The sequence below is a fragment of the Cuculus canorus genome, chromosome 1 (genome assembly GCF_017976375.1).
Source record: "Cuculus canorus isolate bCucCan1 chromosome 1, bCucCan1.pri, whole genome shotgun sequence".
Taxonomy (NCBI): Eukaryota; Metazoa; Chordata; class Aves; order Cuculiformes; family Cuculidae; genus Cuculus; species Cuculus canorus.
Genome location: NC_071401.1, coordinates 70,443,519 through 70,464,088, shown reverse-complemented (window position 1 = coordinate 70,464,088; position 20,570 = coordinate 70,443,519). Strand labels below are relative to the sequence as shown.

The 20,570-nt window shown below is 41.2% G+C and overlaps 1 protein-coding gene across 1 annotated transcript; it reads right to left on the bottom strand.

The window, feature by feature from the left end:
- Nucleotides 1-4,169: 4,169 nt before the first annotated feature.
- Nucleotides 4,170-20,266, bottom strand: NIPA1 (NIPA magnesium transporter 1). The gene is made up of 5 exons (XM_054053117.1): nucleotides 19,995-20,266; nucleotides 16,124-16,171; nucleotides 12,213-12,303; nucleotides 10,790-10,950; nucleotides 4,170-9,532 (listed from the first exon to the last, which is right to left on the bottom strand). The coding sequence occupies exons 1-5, from the start codon at nucleotides 20,152-20,154 to the stop codon at nucleotides 9,021-9,023; spliced, it is 972 nt and encodes a 323-aa protein (XP_053909092.1). The 5' UTR covers nucleotides 20,155-20,266; the 3' UTR covers nucleotides 4,170-9,020.
- Between the last annotated feature and the right edge of the window lie 304 nt (nucleotides 20,267-20,570).

Here is a 20,570-nt window from a genome sequence, read left to right as displayed (position 1 = left end):
TGGAGGGACATTCCCCGTCTCAAACGCAAGGTCAGGCAGAGCTGGCTCCAAAGCTCCAGATTAGCAAGAGATTTGACTGTTGTGATGTTCATAATAACATTAAAATTACACCTCGGGAAGTAATAGAATATGCACAAGATTTCTGGGAAAATTTATCCATATGCATTTAAGTGGGAAATCATTCTGTCCCAGCTCTTTTCTTGCTGCACACAATTGACGGAGATCGCTCCTGCATGTTGCCCAGGCCTGATTAAAGGACACTTGCTTTCTAAGACTCCAAAATAAATCTTACGAGTTTATTTGCTGACATTTTTTATATCACCGCAGGAATGGCTCTGCCTTGCCCAGCGTTGGCTTTGGGTTTTAAAAAGCCCTGTAACGGCTGCCAGGCAGCGTCTTACAGCAATGCTGTTTCACTGCAGCCGTGCCTGGTTCACCCCCATGTCTTGCCCAAGGACTCAAAATCACAAAATTGTTTAGGTTGGAAAAGACCTTTAAGAACATCAAGTCCAACCGTAAACCTGACACTGCCAAGTCCACCACGAAACCATGTCCCTAGGCGCCACGTCTAGCTGTCTTTTAAATACCTCCAGGGATGGTGACTTCACTGCTTCCCTGGGCAGGCTGTTCCAGTGCTTGACAACCCTTTCAGTGAAGTAATGCCCAAACTTCACCATTCCCCTAGAACCGAGACTAAATCGCTTTGCAATAGCAGTGTGACCTGGAAGGGTTGGCTGATTTATGAACTGCAACTTACTTTGTCACATCTCCAGCTCTGCAATAGGATCTGCATGCCAGGCACTGTCACAACAAGTAGAGTTTGAAATGGGAGGTTTCTTCCAGGCCAGGTGTGTAGCTAAAGAGATGTTTGCGCTGGAGACAAATCTTCAGGAAAAGAGCCATAATGCACATTACCCATTTATTACGCTCCTACAGAACAGATAGACAGACACTTACAAAACACACAATAAGGCAAAGAGACATTTCATGAGACTGAGTAAATTACATGGTTAATTAATCTACTTAATTCAGGTCCCATGCTTTTACTGCATCCTTACTTCATCCTTGCTTGCAGCCCAGAATGCCAACTGTATCCTGGGCTGCATCAAAAGAAATGCAACCAGCAGGTCGAGGGAGGTGATTCTGCTCCTCTACTCTGCTCTCATGAGACCTCACCTGCAGTACTGAGTTCAGTTCTGGAGTCCTCAGCGCAGGAAGGACATGGATCTGTTAAAGCACATCCAGAGAAGGGCCATCAAGACCATCAGAGGGCTGGAGCCCTCTGCTAGGAGGACAGGCTGAGAGTTGTTGTTGGTCAGCCTAGAGAAGAGAAGACTCTGGGGAGACTTTATGGCAGCCTTGCAGTACTTAAAAATGGGACCTACAGGAAAGCTGGGAAGGTCTCTTTATCAGGGAGGGCAATGATAGGACGAAGGGTAGCAGTTTTAAGCTGAAAGAGGGAAGATTTAATTACATATTAGGAAGATTTGGGGTCTTTTTTTCTGTGAGGATGGTGAAGCACTGGAACAGGTTGCTCAGAGACGCTGTGGATGCCCTGCTTCTGGAGGTGTTCAAGACCAGGCTGGATGAGGCTTTGAGCAACCTGATCCAGTGGGAAGCATCCCTACCCACAGCAGGTGGGGTTGGAACTAGATGATCTTTAAGGTCCCTTCTAACCCAAAGCATTCTATGATTCTAAGACAGTCCTTCACACTGCCACATAAACCCTACTATTTCTAGGCCACTCAAAGCACATGGATTAATTTTAGGCCTATTTTATTCCCTAAGACATCATTCCATTCTCCAGCTTAAAACTAGTCCAGTATTCAAGACATGAACTTTGCATTTCTGAAGTATGCTTTTATATATATTTATATATGTATATATATGTAAAACCCCACACTAAACAGTATGCAGTTATTACTTATGTAATTATGCAGTTACCAAAAATTACAAGATACCAAAACTGTGAAGTCTTTGAATAAGTTCAACAGCTGGGGAAAAAGATTCCTCAAATGGATTAAAAAAAAAAACCTTGACAAACGTATCACCAAAAACAGTACAGTATAAATGGGAGCATGTAAGTACCAATACCCAAGACAGTTTAAAGGAGCTAAAGAAATTAACGAGCACGGCAGATTTTGGAAACACATCTACAAATATACCTGAGTTAAATAGTGACAACGTCTGAAGAAGTTTAGTCTTCTCCTTCTACTCTCCTCTTCTTCTACTCCCTTCAAAAACAACTTTCTACCAACTCCAAAACAATAATGAAGGGAACAAAGACCTGAAAATAACTTGATACCTTTAAGCATTACAGACTCTTTGTTGGAACCTCAGGCATTATCCGTTAATCCTCTTCCTCGTGTTTCTTCATCTGCTAGTTCCGCCTAACATCTATTCACACAAAATACGAAATTTTTGAAGTGCTCTCAATTCAGCCCATATCTCTACTTCAAAGCCAGGGGTTCTGCACAGTAACAGAAAATACTCAAAGCATCTCTGAGTAATTTATTCAGAGGTATGGTATTTTAGGCACTATTGTGAAGCATCTGCAACTCCAACCATCAGAAGAGTGGTAACCTGCCCAACCTAACCCATTCTTGTAGGGTAACTGGGCTGCACAAGCCACCTTTGCACTCAATGAATTTCACATGAGAGGTCAACTAGTGTAGGTACTTTTGCAAGGCTATGGACTGGTTTTTTTTCAGGGCTTAATATCTACTTCCTGGGTAAATTTAATGTTTAAAAGGACAAAGAGCAGAATGGCACCAGCTGACAGAGTTTTAAAGCATCCTACCAGTGGGGTGAATCCAGTGAGGTCTGTACCTGGCAGAAAATTGATTAGGGAATCAGGCAGCTGGAAAAGAGTCTCTGGTGGCCACATCCCTGCTGCACTGAACAAAGGCAGCTGAGCAAAACAAAGAAGCCACGCCTCTCAGTCTACTCATACAACAGTTGCACTGTCACGTACAAGAGACTCTGCTCAAGACTTAAGATCTTAGAAAAAAACTCAGAAAAATCAATGGGACACTATCAGATTTTGGTCTTTAACATTCTTCCTATATGAAATGTGTGAGTGAGATACATATGCTCAGGACTGGTTATAATCCACACAAGGATGTATTAGTAGTGTAAATGGCATATTGGCTTTTACCACAATGCTGCCTTAGAGGGCTAACTCCGGAGGTGCATAAGAAAAGACCAGAGCTGAATTTTCTTGCTAAAGACATGTTCCTGAAATACATGTTCCTTATCCTATTCACTTCAAGAACAGAGATGCTGCATGTAGAAAGGAAAGCGTCTCTAGTTTTCTTGTCTATCTTTGTATATTGCATTAATACCATCAACACCTTTAAAAATAAAATTGCAATGACGTACTCAGTCAAGACTCCATGCCAATCTTTTCCACTGTATACACCAATTTATACTAGAGAGGAGCTGATTTCCTTGTGTAAAAAAAACTTTTAATTTTGACCAGCAGTAATACTGATACATAGTCTGAAACACAAAAGCAAAGACTGAAACAGTTCTTAATCAGAACCAAACCAAGCCAAACCAAACCAAAGCAAATACCATGCCTGGAAATTATGCATTTGCCAGTACCTGATATGAGGAGCTACGAAATTCAGATGAAAGGTTAGATGGGCAGCCACTGTGATCTTCCAGGTGATTCCTTCCACAGGAAGCTCTTGTGACAGTAGATCAGACTGGTGACACAGCCTTTCTTACAGCTGTTTCTACTCAATGCACACCCAACTGTGGAGTAGTAGATCTTGAAATAAAAGCTCTTGCAATTAACCAGTGTACAGGAGCGCGTGAACAGAGCATGTGATAATGCTTAAGAGACAGTCTGAAGTTACTCAGGCCCCAACAAACATTGCTGCCGGAGAAGTGCTCATTTCACCTGTGAGCAAAGTTCAGTGCAATGAAGACACTGACTATAGCTTGGTGGTAGACACCACTATGCCCCCATTATGCGACAACTGAGCCCTTCGTGTGGCAACTGATCTGTACGCATGAAAGAATCTGCTACTCAGTAAAATCAAGGCTGCTATTTTCTTAAAGAGTAATGGAAATAGTTTGGGCTTATGAATTGAATTAAGGTTGTACAGCAGCTAGATGTGTGAGAAACTGATTTTCTTCCCTTGTGTGATAAAGAGGAGTCACGAAACAAGCATTGAGCTAGAAATAAATCATTTATTTTAAAACAATACAGGTTAATAAATAGATTAGTTATCAGAAAACTTAATAAATAGCCTTTTATAATTTACACAAGGCAAATACAACATGCCTATAACTATTTCTTAAAAAGCAAAGAGAGTAAGCTTGACCTGTAAGCCATTAACAAATCTATATATACAGTATTTGGAAGCTAATAAAATAAACCATTTTTATGTAATCTGTAGTAACTATATTGCAATAGCATTGAAGCAACCAAACCTGACATTGTATGTTTGTTGCCATCTGCCTTTTCCCCATATCCCATTAGAACTAGTTTTTACATTCCAAGGAAAAAAAAAAGAGAAAAAAAAAAAAGAAAGTTCCACAGTTGAAAAAAGATTTAACTTAAAAATACCCTTTTTGTGTAATATTTTCCACTCTGTAAAGCAACTCTTGGGGGCCAGGCTGGGGGAGTGAAAGGAGGGAGGGAGGCACAACAAAAGGAGGATTAAAAAAAACTTATTTGCAGCTTTTCAAAAAGATTTCTTAATCCATAACATTTCGACACGGCTGTCTGAAACACTTGGGCACTAGTAATAACTGTTGACAACACTGGTGCTTAACATGGTCCACACTAAAATTCTGCATCACTTATGCCCATATTCAGTAGCACCAAAGAATTATTACAAAGACTAATCTCTGTAAAGAAAAGATAACAGGTAATAGATAAACATTTGATAACATTTGATTTAATAGCAAAACTTCAGCAGTTACACCATCTCAAGACAACTGAGGAAGATCTGTAGAATCCTTGATGTTTTATGTTAATGAAACAAGAAGGTGAGAGGTGTATAACATGCAAACAACAACCCATTTTAAGCACTCTATATCTAATAACCTCTAATCTTTCTTCAAATACAAATCCTCTATTTTTAAAATAAAAAGGAAAGCTAAACTCAGATTCTAGTATTTTGATAAATAAAATCCAGTGGTTTCATTTTCCAGTGCCTGTTACTTCAGAAAAGCACTATGTTCCATATAAACTGAGATTATTAATAGAAAGCCTCACTTGTCAAACTGTGATATGACAGGTTCTTACTAATGTTAGATGCAGCACACTAATAAATGCGCTCTATTTACACATACAGAATCCTGGAAAGTCAATACAGCAGATAACTTGTTTAGCTATTTTTCTTTTTTAAATAAGTACTTAAGGTGTAACAAATTCTTTTTTTTTGGTTGTATCAAAAAAGTTTCTATTCTCCTACTGAACATTTGATGGATTTTCGTGTTTGACACCTAATAAAGATCATGACTGACACGTAAATCCTCCATACACTGAAGGGATAACGATCAAAGAGCTATTTTCAAGTGAGTACCAAGTAAATATATTTGACAAGTATAATAGAAGCCAGACATACAGAGTGAAACGTCTTTCATATGGATTTGAATTTAATTCAAATGTATCCCACCACTGCGATGAGTCCACTTTTTGTATGTGTAGCCTCTCCCACTTCTACTTTGGAATCGGGACTGAAGTGATCTGGCTCATAACTATCTATAAATATGAAATGCAAAGAGAACGTGAAAAGGGCAGACCCGTGAGGGACACCAAAGCTCAGGAGACAACTATGCACATTTGCTCCCTGAGATGATGGAACTCAGATATCTGTCATATCCGAAGTGCTTACTTGTCAAAAGGGTGGGAAGAAAAGAGAGAACAGCTAAAATTCAGCTTCAATGGTGCCTTCTTTTAAATCAGAAAAGCAACGGGACTAAAAAAGGTAGGACACCTAGAACAACGAGGGTGTGGGATGGAGGGAGGAAGAACCGTACCAACAGTGACAACATAAAATGCTAATACATTTCTGAAGTTAGAAGTGAACCAGATCCAGGTACAGCAGAACTCAAAATAACACTGCTGCATACTGAACAAAGTTGCAAAAGTAAAGGTTTTCATTATTCAGCATCCATAATGTAAAAGGCTGCAGATATAAATGATGTGCAAGGCCACGAGAATTTCTTTCACCTTATGTGCTGGCTTTTGACATATCTGTTTTAAACAAAGTTAACTAGATAACTTTGGAAAGCTCTTCACTGATGAGGAGCAGTTGTGGAGGAGAGAAGAAACCTATGCAGACATTTACCATAGGTAAGTGTGGGTCAGAGGACCACATAATACGGGTGCTACTTTATTCTTACTCTGCATAGTGACTGCTTATCAAGTAAACTTGTGTGTGTGGTGCAGAAACCTGCAAGGTTTAGATAGGGCAGTCAAGTTATTTTGGATCTAATATTTACTAATCATTTGCATCCACTCCTAACATACTAGGATAGGCACTTTCTAAATAAATAGGCGTGAACTTTAAAACAAACCAAGACAAACAAATATGTCTAAAGGAGGGCTAAAAAGACACCACAGTCATTTCCATTCTAACCTAAGGATTTTCATGGAAGTCTTCAAAGATTAAAGGCTAGTACAAAATCAACATGTAACTCATGAACTCTGAATTTTAATTGTGAGAAGATGAGTGCTTCAGAAGACAGCTAATAGTTTTAAAAAGTAGGTCATCACAGGTCTCACAATCTATGTACAACTCCAGTTTCAGTCAAAAAAAAGGGAATTAATATGACAAGTCATAACTGTCTACTGAAAACCAAGATATCATCTTCCAATCAATAATGGTCAGATGTTAGTTTTAACCAGCTTTCATAGTGCAGTTCCTCTCATCTACAATTCTCAAACTTTCTAGAAACCATACACAATATTTGAAAATCCATGAAGATGCTCTTTTCTCTGCAAGCACTATTTCATTTCACAAATATACCCAGTTTCTGTGCTGGCCTATAACAATGTGCATTTCTGCCAACCCACAGTCATTCCTCACCCCCCCCCCCCAAGTCTGGAGCGATAAAACAAGCTTGCAAACAACATAGTGGGGATCTTACTCCCTCAGAAAAGTCCCTTCAGAATACTAAATCTTTAGGATTCACTGTTCCCAATTATTGCTGCCATCAGAAGGGCTTTTAACATTCCTTTTAAATGAAAATAAAGCCTGAGTTTTAAGCTAACATTAGTTCAGGTCAACAAAAAAATGTCATAAAAGTGGACACTATTACTCCCCATTCATCAACATCCACATTCCTGTCATCCAGCCACAATGCTACATTCATGATTTCTTGCTCAAGTGTCATGAACTGTTTCAAATGCTGTCTGGTAATCATGTTGGGGTTTTTTGTCTGTTTCAAGAGATGTTATGAACTAGAGATGTTGAGTTCCACTGAACCTTTCCGTTTTTGTACTTAAATAGAAACCAACATTCATGACTTTTCAAGCTTTCCTTACAAGTTTTTGACTTGTGATGTTTTAACTACCAAATATGAGTACAACATGAAAATTAACTATTTCTTGCTTTGACATATCAACATTCTCTAAATGGTTTAAACTGAACAGTTCAGAATAATTCCAATCATAGCTTAAGGAACTTGTACTGCTTATCAAAATACTATTGCTGAACTGTTCACACAGGTCTGTAAATTACTGGATCTGAATGTATATTCCAGTTGGATATCTGAAACTTGTCTCTCTGAACGCCTATGCTTTTTCGGTCTTTACCCTCATTTTCCGACATTACAAGAGGATCAGACCATCCTTTTTGAGTTTTGAGAAATCTCCTGCTCTTCTCTCACTTAAGTTTCTTTCTTTGTGGTTGCTGCTTTTTTGTAGGTGCTTCACAAAATAGTTTCTTGTATTTAGTCACTTAACTAGAACAAAGTCATGCTGGACTGCTTTAAACAGTCCTCCCATAGATTACCTCTTCACATTAGGACTATGCTTTTTTCAGAAGCTGTCAAAGTTTCTGAGGGTTTCAGTTCAGGTTTGTAAATTCTTGCAAAAATGTGTGGCTCCTTCTGGATGCTTAACATGTTTAGAATTTGAATACAATCCAATATTATAAACAATGAAATTGGATTATTAAACCAATATAGGCCATCTGAAACAGATACATTCACATTTTTGCAGTATTTTTGGATTACAAAGGCACTGAAATAGTTCTGAGCTGCTTACAAATAAACCACCATATAGGCAATGAGTCTGTGCACCATTTTCACATCTTTCAGAGTCTTTCTGTCTGCTCCCAATTAAAAACTCTCGAATGAATGCGGTATGTCTTAATGCACGTAAGTTACAAAGAAAAATGCATACCTAGACACTACCATCAGCTGATAAGTAATTAGTGAAAGGTTTTTAAGGGTCCACTGCTCTTTATAAAGAATTCAATTTAAAACTCCCTGGTGTCTTCACCGCATGGCAGACCAAGTTACCGAGACAGTCACTAAAAAGAACAAATTTGCAGTCCATGGGTCAACCAACATCTGTTTCAGAATTCACATCCTTGACGGTGAACACATTGCTATGTTGAGATAAACAAATTGCTCCACCCACTATTTTTCCCCCCATACATCACTCATGAAAGATGTCAGATTGAGTGCATTAGAAACTGATGTTCTCTGCCCACAGATATGGTACCTCAGAAGCCACAGTACAAGCTTCTACACACAGGTCTCAGAATATCCCTCAGTCTTTTCTAATGGATTACCTTTTAGACTAAGGAAATACATCAGTCTCTATGCTGACTCAATCAGTGGTTCCGATGAAAGTAATTTATTATGCTAACTAGGGTACATGGACAAGTGTTCCTTTGAAACTGGATGGAGGCCTCCAATTCATTTCACATAGGCCACCAAATCATCAAAGGGTAACTACGAACCTGAATCATATTTGAATCAGTGACCTAGAAATGAAAGGCTCTGCATCCTTCCCTGAGCCATCCAGTTTCCCCTCAAAAAATATTTTAATCTGTCTTCATGTTTGGTTTATTTAAATCCCCAATATTGAAGTTGAATTCCTTGAAGACTTGTATAAGAACAATTCCAATAGATACTGTGGTGAATCCACAAGCCATTCCCAAGAAATCTACTACTCCTACATTACTCCACTCCCTGAAAAGAATGGCTGAAGCCAGCAGGACTAGGGTGGTAAACACAACATAGTAGATGGCACCAAACACAGAGGAGTCAAAACATTCCAGTGCCTTATTGATGTATCTGAATTGAATGATAATGCTACATCCTAATACTGCCAGAAGTACCAGACAGAGGTACAAAGCCCTTTGACTTGAGGGGTTATTGTGAAAGATATCTTGAGCAGCCAGCCCAATGCCTTTTGTGCTAGGAACAGTGAAACTGCCCAACAGAGAGCAAATACTGATGTAAACCATGATATTAGTAGGTCCATGTGCTGGAGCTATCCAGAAGATAAGCAGGAGAAGCATTAGCAGCACTATGCAGAGATAACCCACGAAAACTGGAAAACAAAAAGAAAACAAGATAAGAGCAAGGTCAGAACCCCTTGTCTTCTAATGAGTTTAGCAGGTAAATCATGTCATACCAGTGAACTTCTTGTATACATCTCAACTAAGATTTGCTATTGACTATAGACCCACATCACTGAGCTTTTACAGATGATGTAGGCATCTGTGACTGATGATGCTGTCATGTTATTTGAGTAAGGCAAATCACCATGTAGTAAGATACGCACTGTTGCGCATTTGAACTGGATTTAAGATAGCTTTTATTTTTTTTTCATTCTTTCTCCCATCAGGACTATACTCCTTAAAGCCCTCTATGACAGCTAGCAGTGGTAACACCTTATCATAACCAGTTCAATAAAGGACAGTGAGTGGATCCAGCAAACAGCTTAAACATTAAGTTAGATCCCATTCAGGTGAGTAGGGAGAGCTGGGAGAACCGGGAGGCTATATCATTTACACTACAGCATCAGTATGCAGATTAGATTGGTGAAAAACATTTTGTGCTTCGAAGTTTTAAAGAAATATATTTCCAGCTTGGTCAGATTTAAATGGTAAATTTAGATAAGGGTATTTGTTTTCTTTTCTTTGTTTGTAAATCTTTTGGATAGCTAATGTTATTAGGTTTGAGTTTCTCTTACCTAAAGCAATTAAAGGAAATAACAACAGTTGGAAGTTTAGCTCTTATGCAAGAAAAGTAAAAATGGGCCTGGCACTTGTTAGCACTAGTATGTGTCCTGAAGGAGGTAGGGGGGCTTTACATTCTCCATGAGAAAGAACAGGCATCTCAGTATACATTTCTACACACCTTTATTGTGCAAAGAAATCTGCTTGGAACGTAAAAAAAAAATAAATAAAAATAATGCAAAATTAAAGAATAGGAGACAATCAGTATATTTTGTTTTACATAAAACAACTTAAATTGAGATCCCGGATCTTATCTTTTATCTCTAAGTAGCAAGATACACTTTTTCATAATTTTAGAAAATGCCAAATAGCCATTGTTCTGTGCAGGATATTTTCAAAAGTATCCACATTTTCTTTTCTGTGCACACGTATTAGCAATACTGTTGAATTCCAAGTACAGCAAGGCATAGTTTCAGCACACAAAAGCTGTACTGGCTTGCCTCTGTCATGTCATGGTTTCTCCACAAGTCAATTTTCCTTACCGACAGAAGTGGCAAGCCTCTTCCTGCTGCGTGCTCTTTGTCAATCTCACAAAATCATTATGTGTTAATAAAAGAACAAAGTACCTGGATTTGTAAGCTTCTCTTCAAGCTCAGCCTGAGTCGTTACACTCTCGGACTTTGGGGAATGGATGATGAGAACAACAGACCCAGCGCAGCTCAGCAAACATCCCAGCTTGCCAAGAATGTTCAGTTTTTCTTTCAGTAAGTAAGAAGCTAAAATGGACCTTTCACAAAGAGGAAGAAAATTACAAGTTTGACTACATCCTGTTAATAATGCTCCAACACTGATGTGCCACATGAATTTCCCTCTTGAAGGAACAGAATCAAATGTTGGTGGATCTTCAACAAAATGTTGGTGAATACACAAAATGCATTTCTGATTTATCTTAGGAAAGATCCATCCAGACTCAGTCTTATTCAATCCTCGATGTTTTATCTCAGGAAAACCAAAACAAAACACAAAAACCCTAACCCCAACATCCAACAAAGCAGCACCACACCAGCTCCTCAAAAAAACTCCCTAAATGGGCACCTGGCACCTGAGTCAGGGCTCTACCCGTTAACAATTTGGTGAGTCGTCACAAAGCCTCATTTTACAGGTGCTATGCAGTCATGAGATAAAAGCGGCCTTTGGTTACAAAGATCACAGGACTCAGCTCAGACATGTAGCTGACTGAAATACACAAAATTATGTGGCCTAGGATAAAATAATATGTGGTAAGTAGAGCACCAGCAGTGTGCTTCAAGGAGTATAAGACTAAAGACAGCAACAAAGCCCATACAAATCAATCTACACTCTGAAGTAGATGACCAGTGTGCAGTCAAATACACAATTCAGCAGACAAGAGTAGGCAACAGAAAGATTTCTAGGCAACACACAGCTTTGCTTTTAAATAATTGTACTTTTTCACGGCAGTAGTTTTACAATTGTAGTTTAGCTATTCACAAAACATTTGGTTGCAAATTAAAACTCCATTTAGGAACACTCACTGCCTTTTTTGTTCCCTTCCTTTACATGAACATAACATTCAAGAAGCTGTGGGCATCTGTATGCAACGGACTCCCTCGCTTCAGGAAAGGGGCCAAATCCAATTAAACGAAAATCAGCATCAAATATATGTGGGCTGTGGATAGCACGGGGGAGAAAGAATGTGATACAAAAGAAACGATCTCCATAGTAAAGGGAACTGTGAATAAGAGAATAGGCAGAAGAGTGCAGAATAAGCACAGCGAAGGGAAAAAATGTTTATCTGTTCCAGATCATAGTGATAGTTAAAGCAGAAGATACTCAGGGACCCTTTCTTCACCATTGCCTTCCCTCTCGTCACTTTGATGGGGAAAACTGAAATAGGTGATGTTCTAACACATCGTTAACAGTCATAAGCCTGGCATCTTCTCAGTGGACCTCCAGCGATCACTGAGTCTATCTGACTTTCTATTAAGAAGCAACAACATTCAGTAAAGAACAAGAAAAGCAAACTCTTACCCAAATGGAACACCAAGGGCTCCCAAGGGCGTCACTAGCACAGTTGGGACAGCAGTGTAGGCCAAGAAATTCCCTATTTGACCCAGAGCCACTGTCAAAAGAACCAGAAATAAGCCTTTAAATCCCTTTGAAAAAAGAAGTAATAAAACTTACCCAATACTGTTTAGGAAAGACTGGAAAACAGATGTTATGGATTTGCTTAGCTCTATTAATATTACACTTAAAACAAAATTACTAGAATTTTTCTACTTCTAAATTACTTTTTAATATAAGATTTGTATTTGCCACACAAGAAGAACCAAGAGGGCATAGTAAATAATCTCATTCACAACTTCTCTTAGCTGAATATAAATAAGACTACGAATTAGAAACACTCATGGATCACACTCTAATATCTCAATATTACTCTCAAATATTTTTATATGAGCTAAAAGTATATATAATCCATGTTTTCAGCTTTAAAATGTGCATATATATAACACACATGCACTTGATTACAGTTCCCAACAGCAGTGTTACTTTTGAGAGGGAAAATAAGAACAGTACTAAGGAAAGCAACCTAATAATAAAATATTAATCACATGCATAAAGGCTCTTCAATATATAGTAGAACACATCAAATTTTCACAACACTATATAACATTAAAATTCCCGACCACTGTAGAAAGAACAGATCCTTGACAAGTCATAATAACAGCCTCACAATCTTATTTTTAATTTCCCCCAAGGAAAGCAAAATCCAAAATGTACCACACTATTGCACATCACAGCTGTGATAAACAGTTCATGCATTCAAGATTTCGGTTAAAAAGAAAAGCTGGATGTTTTTGCAAGTGCTGGCAAGTTCATAATATATCAACACGACGCTTGCATAGTTACAGGGTCTGTGGTAACTGGCAAGAACCTTGAAACTGAACACAGCTCAAATTTCCAGTTAAGAGCCATTATCAGCATTTAAAAACATTTCAAGAATTCGAGCCGTATTTATGCTTAGGCTGGCATTGCCCTTGACTATCAAATATTGTTACCATCATCCCGTTCTTTACATCTGCAAAGTGTTGTGCAAACATTGATTAATTTACCAAATTAGCTCACATTATCAGTAGAGCTGAAGACATGTGTAACCTACAGGAAACATAAAGGAGACAAACTCGCAAAACTGCAGAGCGTGGCAAAATTACACTAATTCAATTCACTGAGGCTTTCTCAACGTGCACGAGTGAGCCAGAAAAGTTAATGAGCAGCATTTCTACAGTGCTAAGAGTCAGTGATGGTCTCCTGAATAGTCCCTGCCCCTGGGAACCAAGTAGCTCAACTATCGGCCTCAGGCTTGGTTTTCAGCAGATGTACGAGACAACTTTGGCATTATCTTCAAGGCATCTGAAAGCACTGGGGCAGATCTTTCATGGAGGACCAGGCACAGCAGGCACAGTGTGTTTCTGCAGACTACATACATTTCCAAGTGACTCGGACAAAATGCTGGTTTTTTGGAGGTCAGATGCTTTAACCTTCTGTTGGAAGAAGCCTGACAGATGGCACCAACACCAATCCATAAATTAGCTCTCTGAGGCTTCAAAATGCACATGTTGTAAGGCAACTGAACTCACCAGAAGTTTTCAGTATTACCATGGAGTAATAGTAACAGTCTCTTACCACCCTGAACGAAAGGCCAGGACTAAATAAGACCAATTATAAAAAGAATAAATCTCAGTAATTGTTACCATCTACCTGATGTTGAAGGCCTTTGCTGCCAACCTACCTAGTCCTCCTTGGACAGAAATTCCTCTCCAAATACACCAATGCTCTAAGTCAAGACATGGCTTCAGTTCTCGAAGGCACACCAAGCTTTAATCTTGCTAATGGAGTACTAACACAAAAATTGATGCACATTGACATGTCTACATTAGTAAGGAAACCAGGAGTAGATCTGTATAGCAAAAGATATCTGCTCTACGCATATCAGGGGTTTTACTTCAGACTAACTTCAGCCTGCTCTCATGGACTCAAAGTCTATTTGCAGCTGGTGTGCATTAGAAATGTTCCTAGAGTGCATCTTCCAGCCCAGTTTCATCTTAGAAGTCCAGTTTAGGAGCTTCAACACTGCTCCACAAAATGAAATAAAACCCATTCTGTAGAGACAAACAGAAGATTTGCTTCACAAGCGCACTCCTCCTCTGAAATAAAACACTAACATTGATGTATCCACTATAAAAAACAGCCACATTTATGCTGTTATCAAAATCTGTACTAAAACTAATTAATTAGCTAATTAATTAGTTTAATGCTTATTGAAATACCTGTACACATGTTGCAATCACTGTTTTGACTTTAAAAAAAATATCCCTTAGCAGAATCTGCAGCCTTTCTTTTGAAGTCTTCAGTAATCCAGTGGATCCCAAGGCCCCAAAATGGTGAGGCAGTGTTATGCTGAGTCAGCATGCCAAGACAGAAATGCTTGTTCACCATCTGAACAAATATTGTGAAAACATGTTGACAGAGTTCATGCAGGTTTTGTTAGTCATCCTAATTCCAAATTCCCTGCTTGAGAAAATTATATCAGCTTTTATAATTTCACCCAGATAACTGGGGATACTGCTAGTTCCCCAAACAATGCTTCTCTGCATCCCATAGGTATGTACTTGGCTATTGCTGTTTGCAACACTGTCGCAGTTCTGAATCTATAATATCCTTGGCTCCTTTGTAAAAACTTACTGAGGCTTTGTTTTGAAATACCTGCACCTAGCTAGTGGACAAAAGCCAACTGATAGCATTCCCTTCAGCTATTTTGCTTTTATTCAATTCAGTCAGCTCTTTTAAGCATGAAATTGTTTTCTCTGATTCACCAAGATAAACTCCTGTAATAAAACCTCTGTAACTTTAACTCCTTCTGCTCAGAGATTCAAGATAGGAGCCTTACCAGCAATAAACAGCAGTGATTAACGCATGTATTTATTGCTACTTAGGCAGTTGTGATCCTGGCAGAGGAGGAAGCTCACAAAGTGCTACTTAAATTAAATTAGCTGAGGACTTTCCTCAGAAGTTCTGTTGGCTTCTACACTTGCTGTGAACTTTGTCCTTGAAGAGACCTATCAGTTTCCATTCCTTTTGCATAGCTCGAAGACAACAAAACCAGAGACTTACCTTGTGCCCATTAAAAAGCAGCACAACTGAACTCATATACTTCTCAGAAACAGTATAAGAACATGTTGAAATAATTCGCAAAAGGCTGAGCTGAAGTGTAGAAATGTGGTATGATTTTAAGTGAGCAGAACTGCAAGAAGGGAAAGCTAATTGCTCCCCATGCTCTGGATTCACATCAGAGAGTGAACTTAGCCTGAGCAGAGTCTACAAAGATAGTAAGAGTGAAATTACACTGATCTCGTATCAGCATCACACAAGGCTTTACACTAATCTTGTAGATTAAAAGTAAAACTGAAACTATATATGTCGAAGTAGAAATCAAAAAGTATTTTTCTTTAATTGAGGCTGGCTAAGTGCTTTCTGATCTGAAAAAAAATAACGTGCTCAATGAGCCCTTTTGTGCAGAGTGACAATTTCTTATTCAGCTTTGACTTTTAATGAAAACTGAGCAGACCAGTGCGACTCAGAAGCACAAACTGTGCAGGAGCCCACAGTGAGAGCAGCGCATGGCTGCCAATGGCTGCAAGGACTGAACGGTTTCAAAATCTCGAAAGATGTCTGATTTGGGATTGTCTCAGCTCTTTACCCTCTCAAACACTGTCAGACATGGAGTTTACTAAAGGCGGACTATTACTGAGGGGTGGGAATTTCATGACAAGTGAACATGAGATTCAAGATGAGAACCCAGACTTCCTGATGTCTCATTTTACCACCTAACTGCAACTTCTCCCTTCAAAAAAACCAACAAGCAAACCTTTTAAGATACTTACTTGCAATAGTGCCAGACCACCATACTATATCTGTTAAGTACGAAGTACCTGGAAGAGGAAGTATAAGAAAATGTATTAGAAAAATATGAAATTGCAATATCCGAACTACAAAACAGAACCCTTTCAACAGTCACCTTAAAAGCCTGTTCTTCAAGGCAACTAAGTGGGAGGAAAACAAGAGAGTAGGTGCTTGGATTTGGCCTAAGAGTCCAAACTGGGCATTTAGACAACAAATCAGTTAGAAGTTCTACTTCCCAGCGAAGTACCTATGTGATGCTAACACGGTATTACTTAGGTGAGCATCCAAAATGTCACCAAATGCATGTGAGGATGCCATTGAACATACATGTTCGAACCACTACTAGAAGAACAGCAAATCTATGCAAACAAAACTTGATTTGGATCAATTAGTTTGCTATATAGCCTCAACGAAATGATATCAGAGAAATTGTAGCAAAGAAATTGTTTTGGAGCACAGTTTTGGCAGTACTGAAGTATGGACCGATCCTCCTCCATTTGAGCATTAGAAAATGCTATGACTGAAGCCTCTGAATTCCTGACTTACTGCCACGTTTCAAAGAGAGGAGTAAAACGTCTAAATTGACCCTTAGTGTCTTCTAAATTCAAGGATGATTATTTTCATTATGAGAGTATAGGGTCTTGCCTTGGTATGTGGCCGGGGAGCCTGTGCACCACATTTTAGAAGTTCTGCTTCTGTAGAACACCAAGGCTAATGACCGCTTACTAAACTAAAGCCTGGTCTCCACCGAGCATGACTTTGGTGTCACGCTATGCTTGTACATTCTGCTGCTCTTTCTAGCAATTCAGCTCTGCATTTATTTGGGAAGATGCTCTCTCCAGAGCTGGAGCAACAGGCAGTATTTTACCTATGCTGAAATCCCAAAAGAAAGAAAACCACAGTAATCTATAGCTCTGGAGATGTATAAAATATTAAATGCTTGGAAATCACGCTATATAATTGAAATTAGATAGAAAATGACTAATGAAAATGGCCAGCTTTAGAGTGGGTGTAATTTTTTAGACTTTTGTTATTGCATATAAAATAAAAACACTGTTGGGGGCACAAATTATAGAAAATATTAACTCAAGTAAGATAACTTTGCACAACATTTGCCACCCACTGCTGTTTCTAGCTAAGCAAGAATTACTAATTGCATTGATACTATACTATTGATTCACTAGAGAAGATAGAAGAGACTTGAAATGCCTCCTTGTTAATTATACAACACCTACTGAAGCCAGTGGAAAAAAGACATCTAATCTTGGGCTCACAGCTCTGACAGCTAAATTCAAGGCAGAATAGCACTGCTGAGAAACCTAGGGTATTTGCTTGGATGTCTTTGCACTGAGCACGGGCAATAAGAAATACTATGAATTGCTTGGCAAGAGGCACAAATAAACATCAGTAATATCTTCAAAACAGGGCATTTTACAGCTGTGAGCGCAGAGAACACAGGCAGGCACACACCCATCACCCACTTAACGCAGTGTTCCACTGAAAGCAATTTCGGAGTCATTAGACCCAACTACACTGCAAAACGCAAACTTCTCCAGCTCCCTTGGGATGGAAAGCCATTCCTTTCTCTCATGTTTTCTCACTGTTTCCCTTACAAAAAAAGATTTGTATTACTGATGCAAATGTGATCTCTCTATGGACAATAAAAATGGATTACAGCCATCTTGGGGCGAAAGGGAGACTACGCTTGCAAAACAGTCATTTGTCTGAGGCCCTTAACCGTGAGGCCACTGTCAAAAAGGCAAAATAAACTCGTTAGATCAGGCTGCCAGCTGGTAGTAACATAGTTGAAAGCTTGCTCTGTTCCACTGCATCCACCCTGAACGTGCTAGATGCAGCAGGCACTGAAAATGCACTGCTGCTCTAACACTAATCATCTTAAATGCATGTGTGTGTGTGTGTGTATACGCATACATTTACATACACACACATACACAGAGAAAGTATCTAGCATGTCCTAGTCACTAAAAAGGATTTTTCATACGAAAGAGTTCCCAGGACCTATGGACACATGCTCACATACACACAGACACAATCGCCTGCAAAACAAATGGCCACTGCCCACATAAATACAACTAAAAGGTTTTGCACAACCTGTGTTTACAACTTTCCTCTCACATAAAAGCATGATCTTAAGACAAATAAATACATTGTGTTTTCCTTCATTCAAAGCATCAAGAAGTAACTAACAAAAGCTGTTCAGATGCTGCATGCTTTGGGGAGCTCGTTTCAGAAGAAAATACAGAAGATCTTCACGTTCTGTGAATCCACAGCTTTGTTTTGGCTGAACTGTCCATACAGCACAGTCAGTTCCTGAACGCATTCATCTCAGAAAATAATGATTAGGCATGGGATTTAATAAGAAAAAGCAAAGAAACACAAAGGAAATCGCCACATGACTGATGTAACTTGTGGTGTGTGTCCATGGAAGAGCTAGGATAAACAAGTGACAAAGATGCGCAGGTGCTGTTCATAGCAGGAAACTATCTGAGCCAGAGAAATGGGTAGAAAAGTCCCACCAGCACGTGAAAACACCGCAAGAGAAAGCTGTGTGTGCATGCTCAGAGGGGCAGGTGAGTCCCCGGCGCAATGTGACAGCCTGAAAGAAGCACAGGGAGCAGGCCACACATCGGGAAGCTGTTGCTGGTGACTCTGCTCCGCGCATCCCCACTGCCTCTAATTCATCCCATCCCTTACACTGCGCTCTAGCCACCGACCTCAGCAGTCAAACACACATAAGGTGACAAACTAACACCCCAATCTAGCAGTCTGGAAGAGTGTTTTTTTGCCACACTGGAAGGACAGGATGTCATCCAGAGGGACCTGGACAGGCTGGAGAAGTGGGCCTGTGAGAACCTCATGAGATTCAACAAAGCCAAGTGCAAGGTCCTACACCTGGGTAAAGGCAGTCCCTGATTTCAGTAGAGGATGGGAGATGATGTGATTGCAAGCAGCCCTGCAGAGAAGGGCTTGGGGGTGCTGGTCAACGAGAAGCTCAACATGAGCCGGCAACGTGCACTTGCAGCTCAGAAGGCCAACCATATCCTGGGCTGCATCAGAAGAAGAGTGGCCAGCAGGGCGAGGGAGAGGATTCTGCCCCTCTATTCCTCTCTTGTGAGACCTCATCTGGAGTATTGTGTCCAGTTCTGGGACCTTCAACATAAGAAGGATATGGAGCTGTTGGAAGGGGTCCAGAGGAGGGCTACAAGGATGATCAGAGGGCTGGAGCACCTCCCATACAAGAGCAGGCTGAGAGAGTTGGGCTTGCTCAGCCTGGAGAAGAGAAGGGTCCCAGGAGATCTTATAGCGATCTTCCAGTACCTGAAGGGGATACTGGAAAGCTGGAGAGGGGCTATTCATAAAGACTTGTGGTGATAGGACTAGGGGCAATGAGCATAAACTGGAGAGGGACAGATTTAGACTAGACATAAGGAAGAATTTCTTCACCATGAGAGTGGTGAGGCACTGGCACAGGTTGCCCAGGGAAGCTGTGGCTGTCCCATCCCTGCAGGTGTTCAAGGCCAGGTTGGATGGGCCCTTGGGCAGCCTGGTCTAGTGGGAGGTGTCCCTGCCCATGGCAGGGGGTTGAAACTGGATGATCTTTAAGGTCCCTTTCAACCCAAACTATTCTATGATTCTGTCTCCGCGGTGACACCTCCTCCGCCTCAGGCTGCCCAGACCCCGGTCCCCGTGGTCGCTCCCGGACCCCGCGGATGCTCCATCTCCCAGCCCCGGGCGCTGCCGCAGCGCGAAGCACCCTCGCCCCTCCGGCCCTTGGGAAAGCCGGGATGCTCCCGGGGCGGGGGGGATCGGGAAGCCGCAGGGCGCTCCTACCTCGCCCTCGGGCGCGCACGATCCCTTTCTTCTGCAGGACGAAGGTGGAGCCGTTCACCAGGCTGGAGACCACGGCCACGCTCAAGCCCAGCGACACGGCGGCGGGCCCGGGGCTCTGCGCCGCCCCCTCGCCCGCTGCCGCCCCCAGCGCCATCCGCATCGCCCAGAGCGGCCCCCGCGCACCCGGCAGCGGCTCCTGCGCCGGGACCCGCCCTGCGCTGCGCCGCGGTGCGCTGCGCTGCGCCGCGCCACCCGCCCCGCCGGGGGCGGCTCCGGGCGGGCACGGCGGCGGGGTGACGTCATGGCACCGGCATCCCACCCCCGCCCCGTCCAGCCGAGGCTCTGACGTCACGGCTTTGTGCTGCTCCCCCCCCCGCGCTCCGAGCTGGTACAGCCGCACGCAGAGAGATGCGGAGCCGGCCCCGCGGCCGCTGCTGGGGCTCCGGGGGAAGGGGGGAAACTGGGGGGCTCCCAGCGTGGGGATAGGAGGGGGTGAAGCTGCGGTCCCCGCGGGAAGGGTCTGCGGGAGTCCCTGAGCAGGGGGTGCGGGAGGATAAAGGGATACGGGAGGATGTG

Bases quoted from the DNA above. Each gene is read 5' to 3' on its own strand.
- NIPA1 (XM_054053117.1), bottom strand. From the start codon at position 20,154: ATGCGGATGGCGCTGGGGGCGGCAGCGGGCGAGGGGGCGGCGCAGAGC. The intron at 12,304-16,123 runs GTAAGTATCTTA...TTCTTTTGACAG, and splicing joins GTGGTCTGGCACTATTGCAA to TGGCTCTGGGTCAAATAGGG. The intron at 9,533-10,789 runs GTACTTTGTTCT...TTTGTTTTCCAG, and splicing joins AGAGAAGCTTACAAATCCAG to TTTTCGTGGGTTATCTCTGC.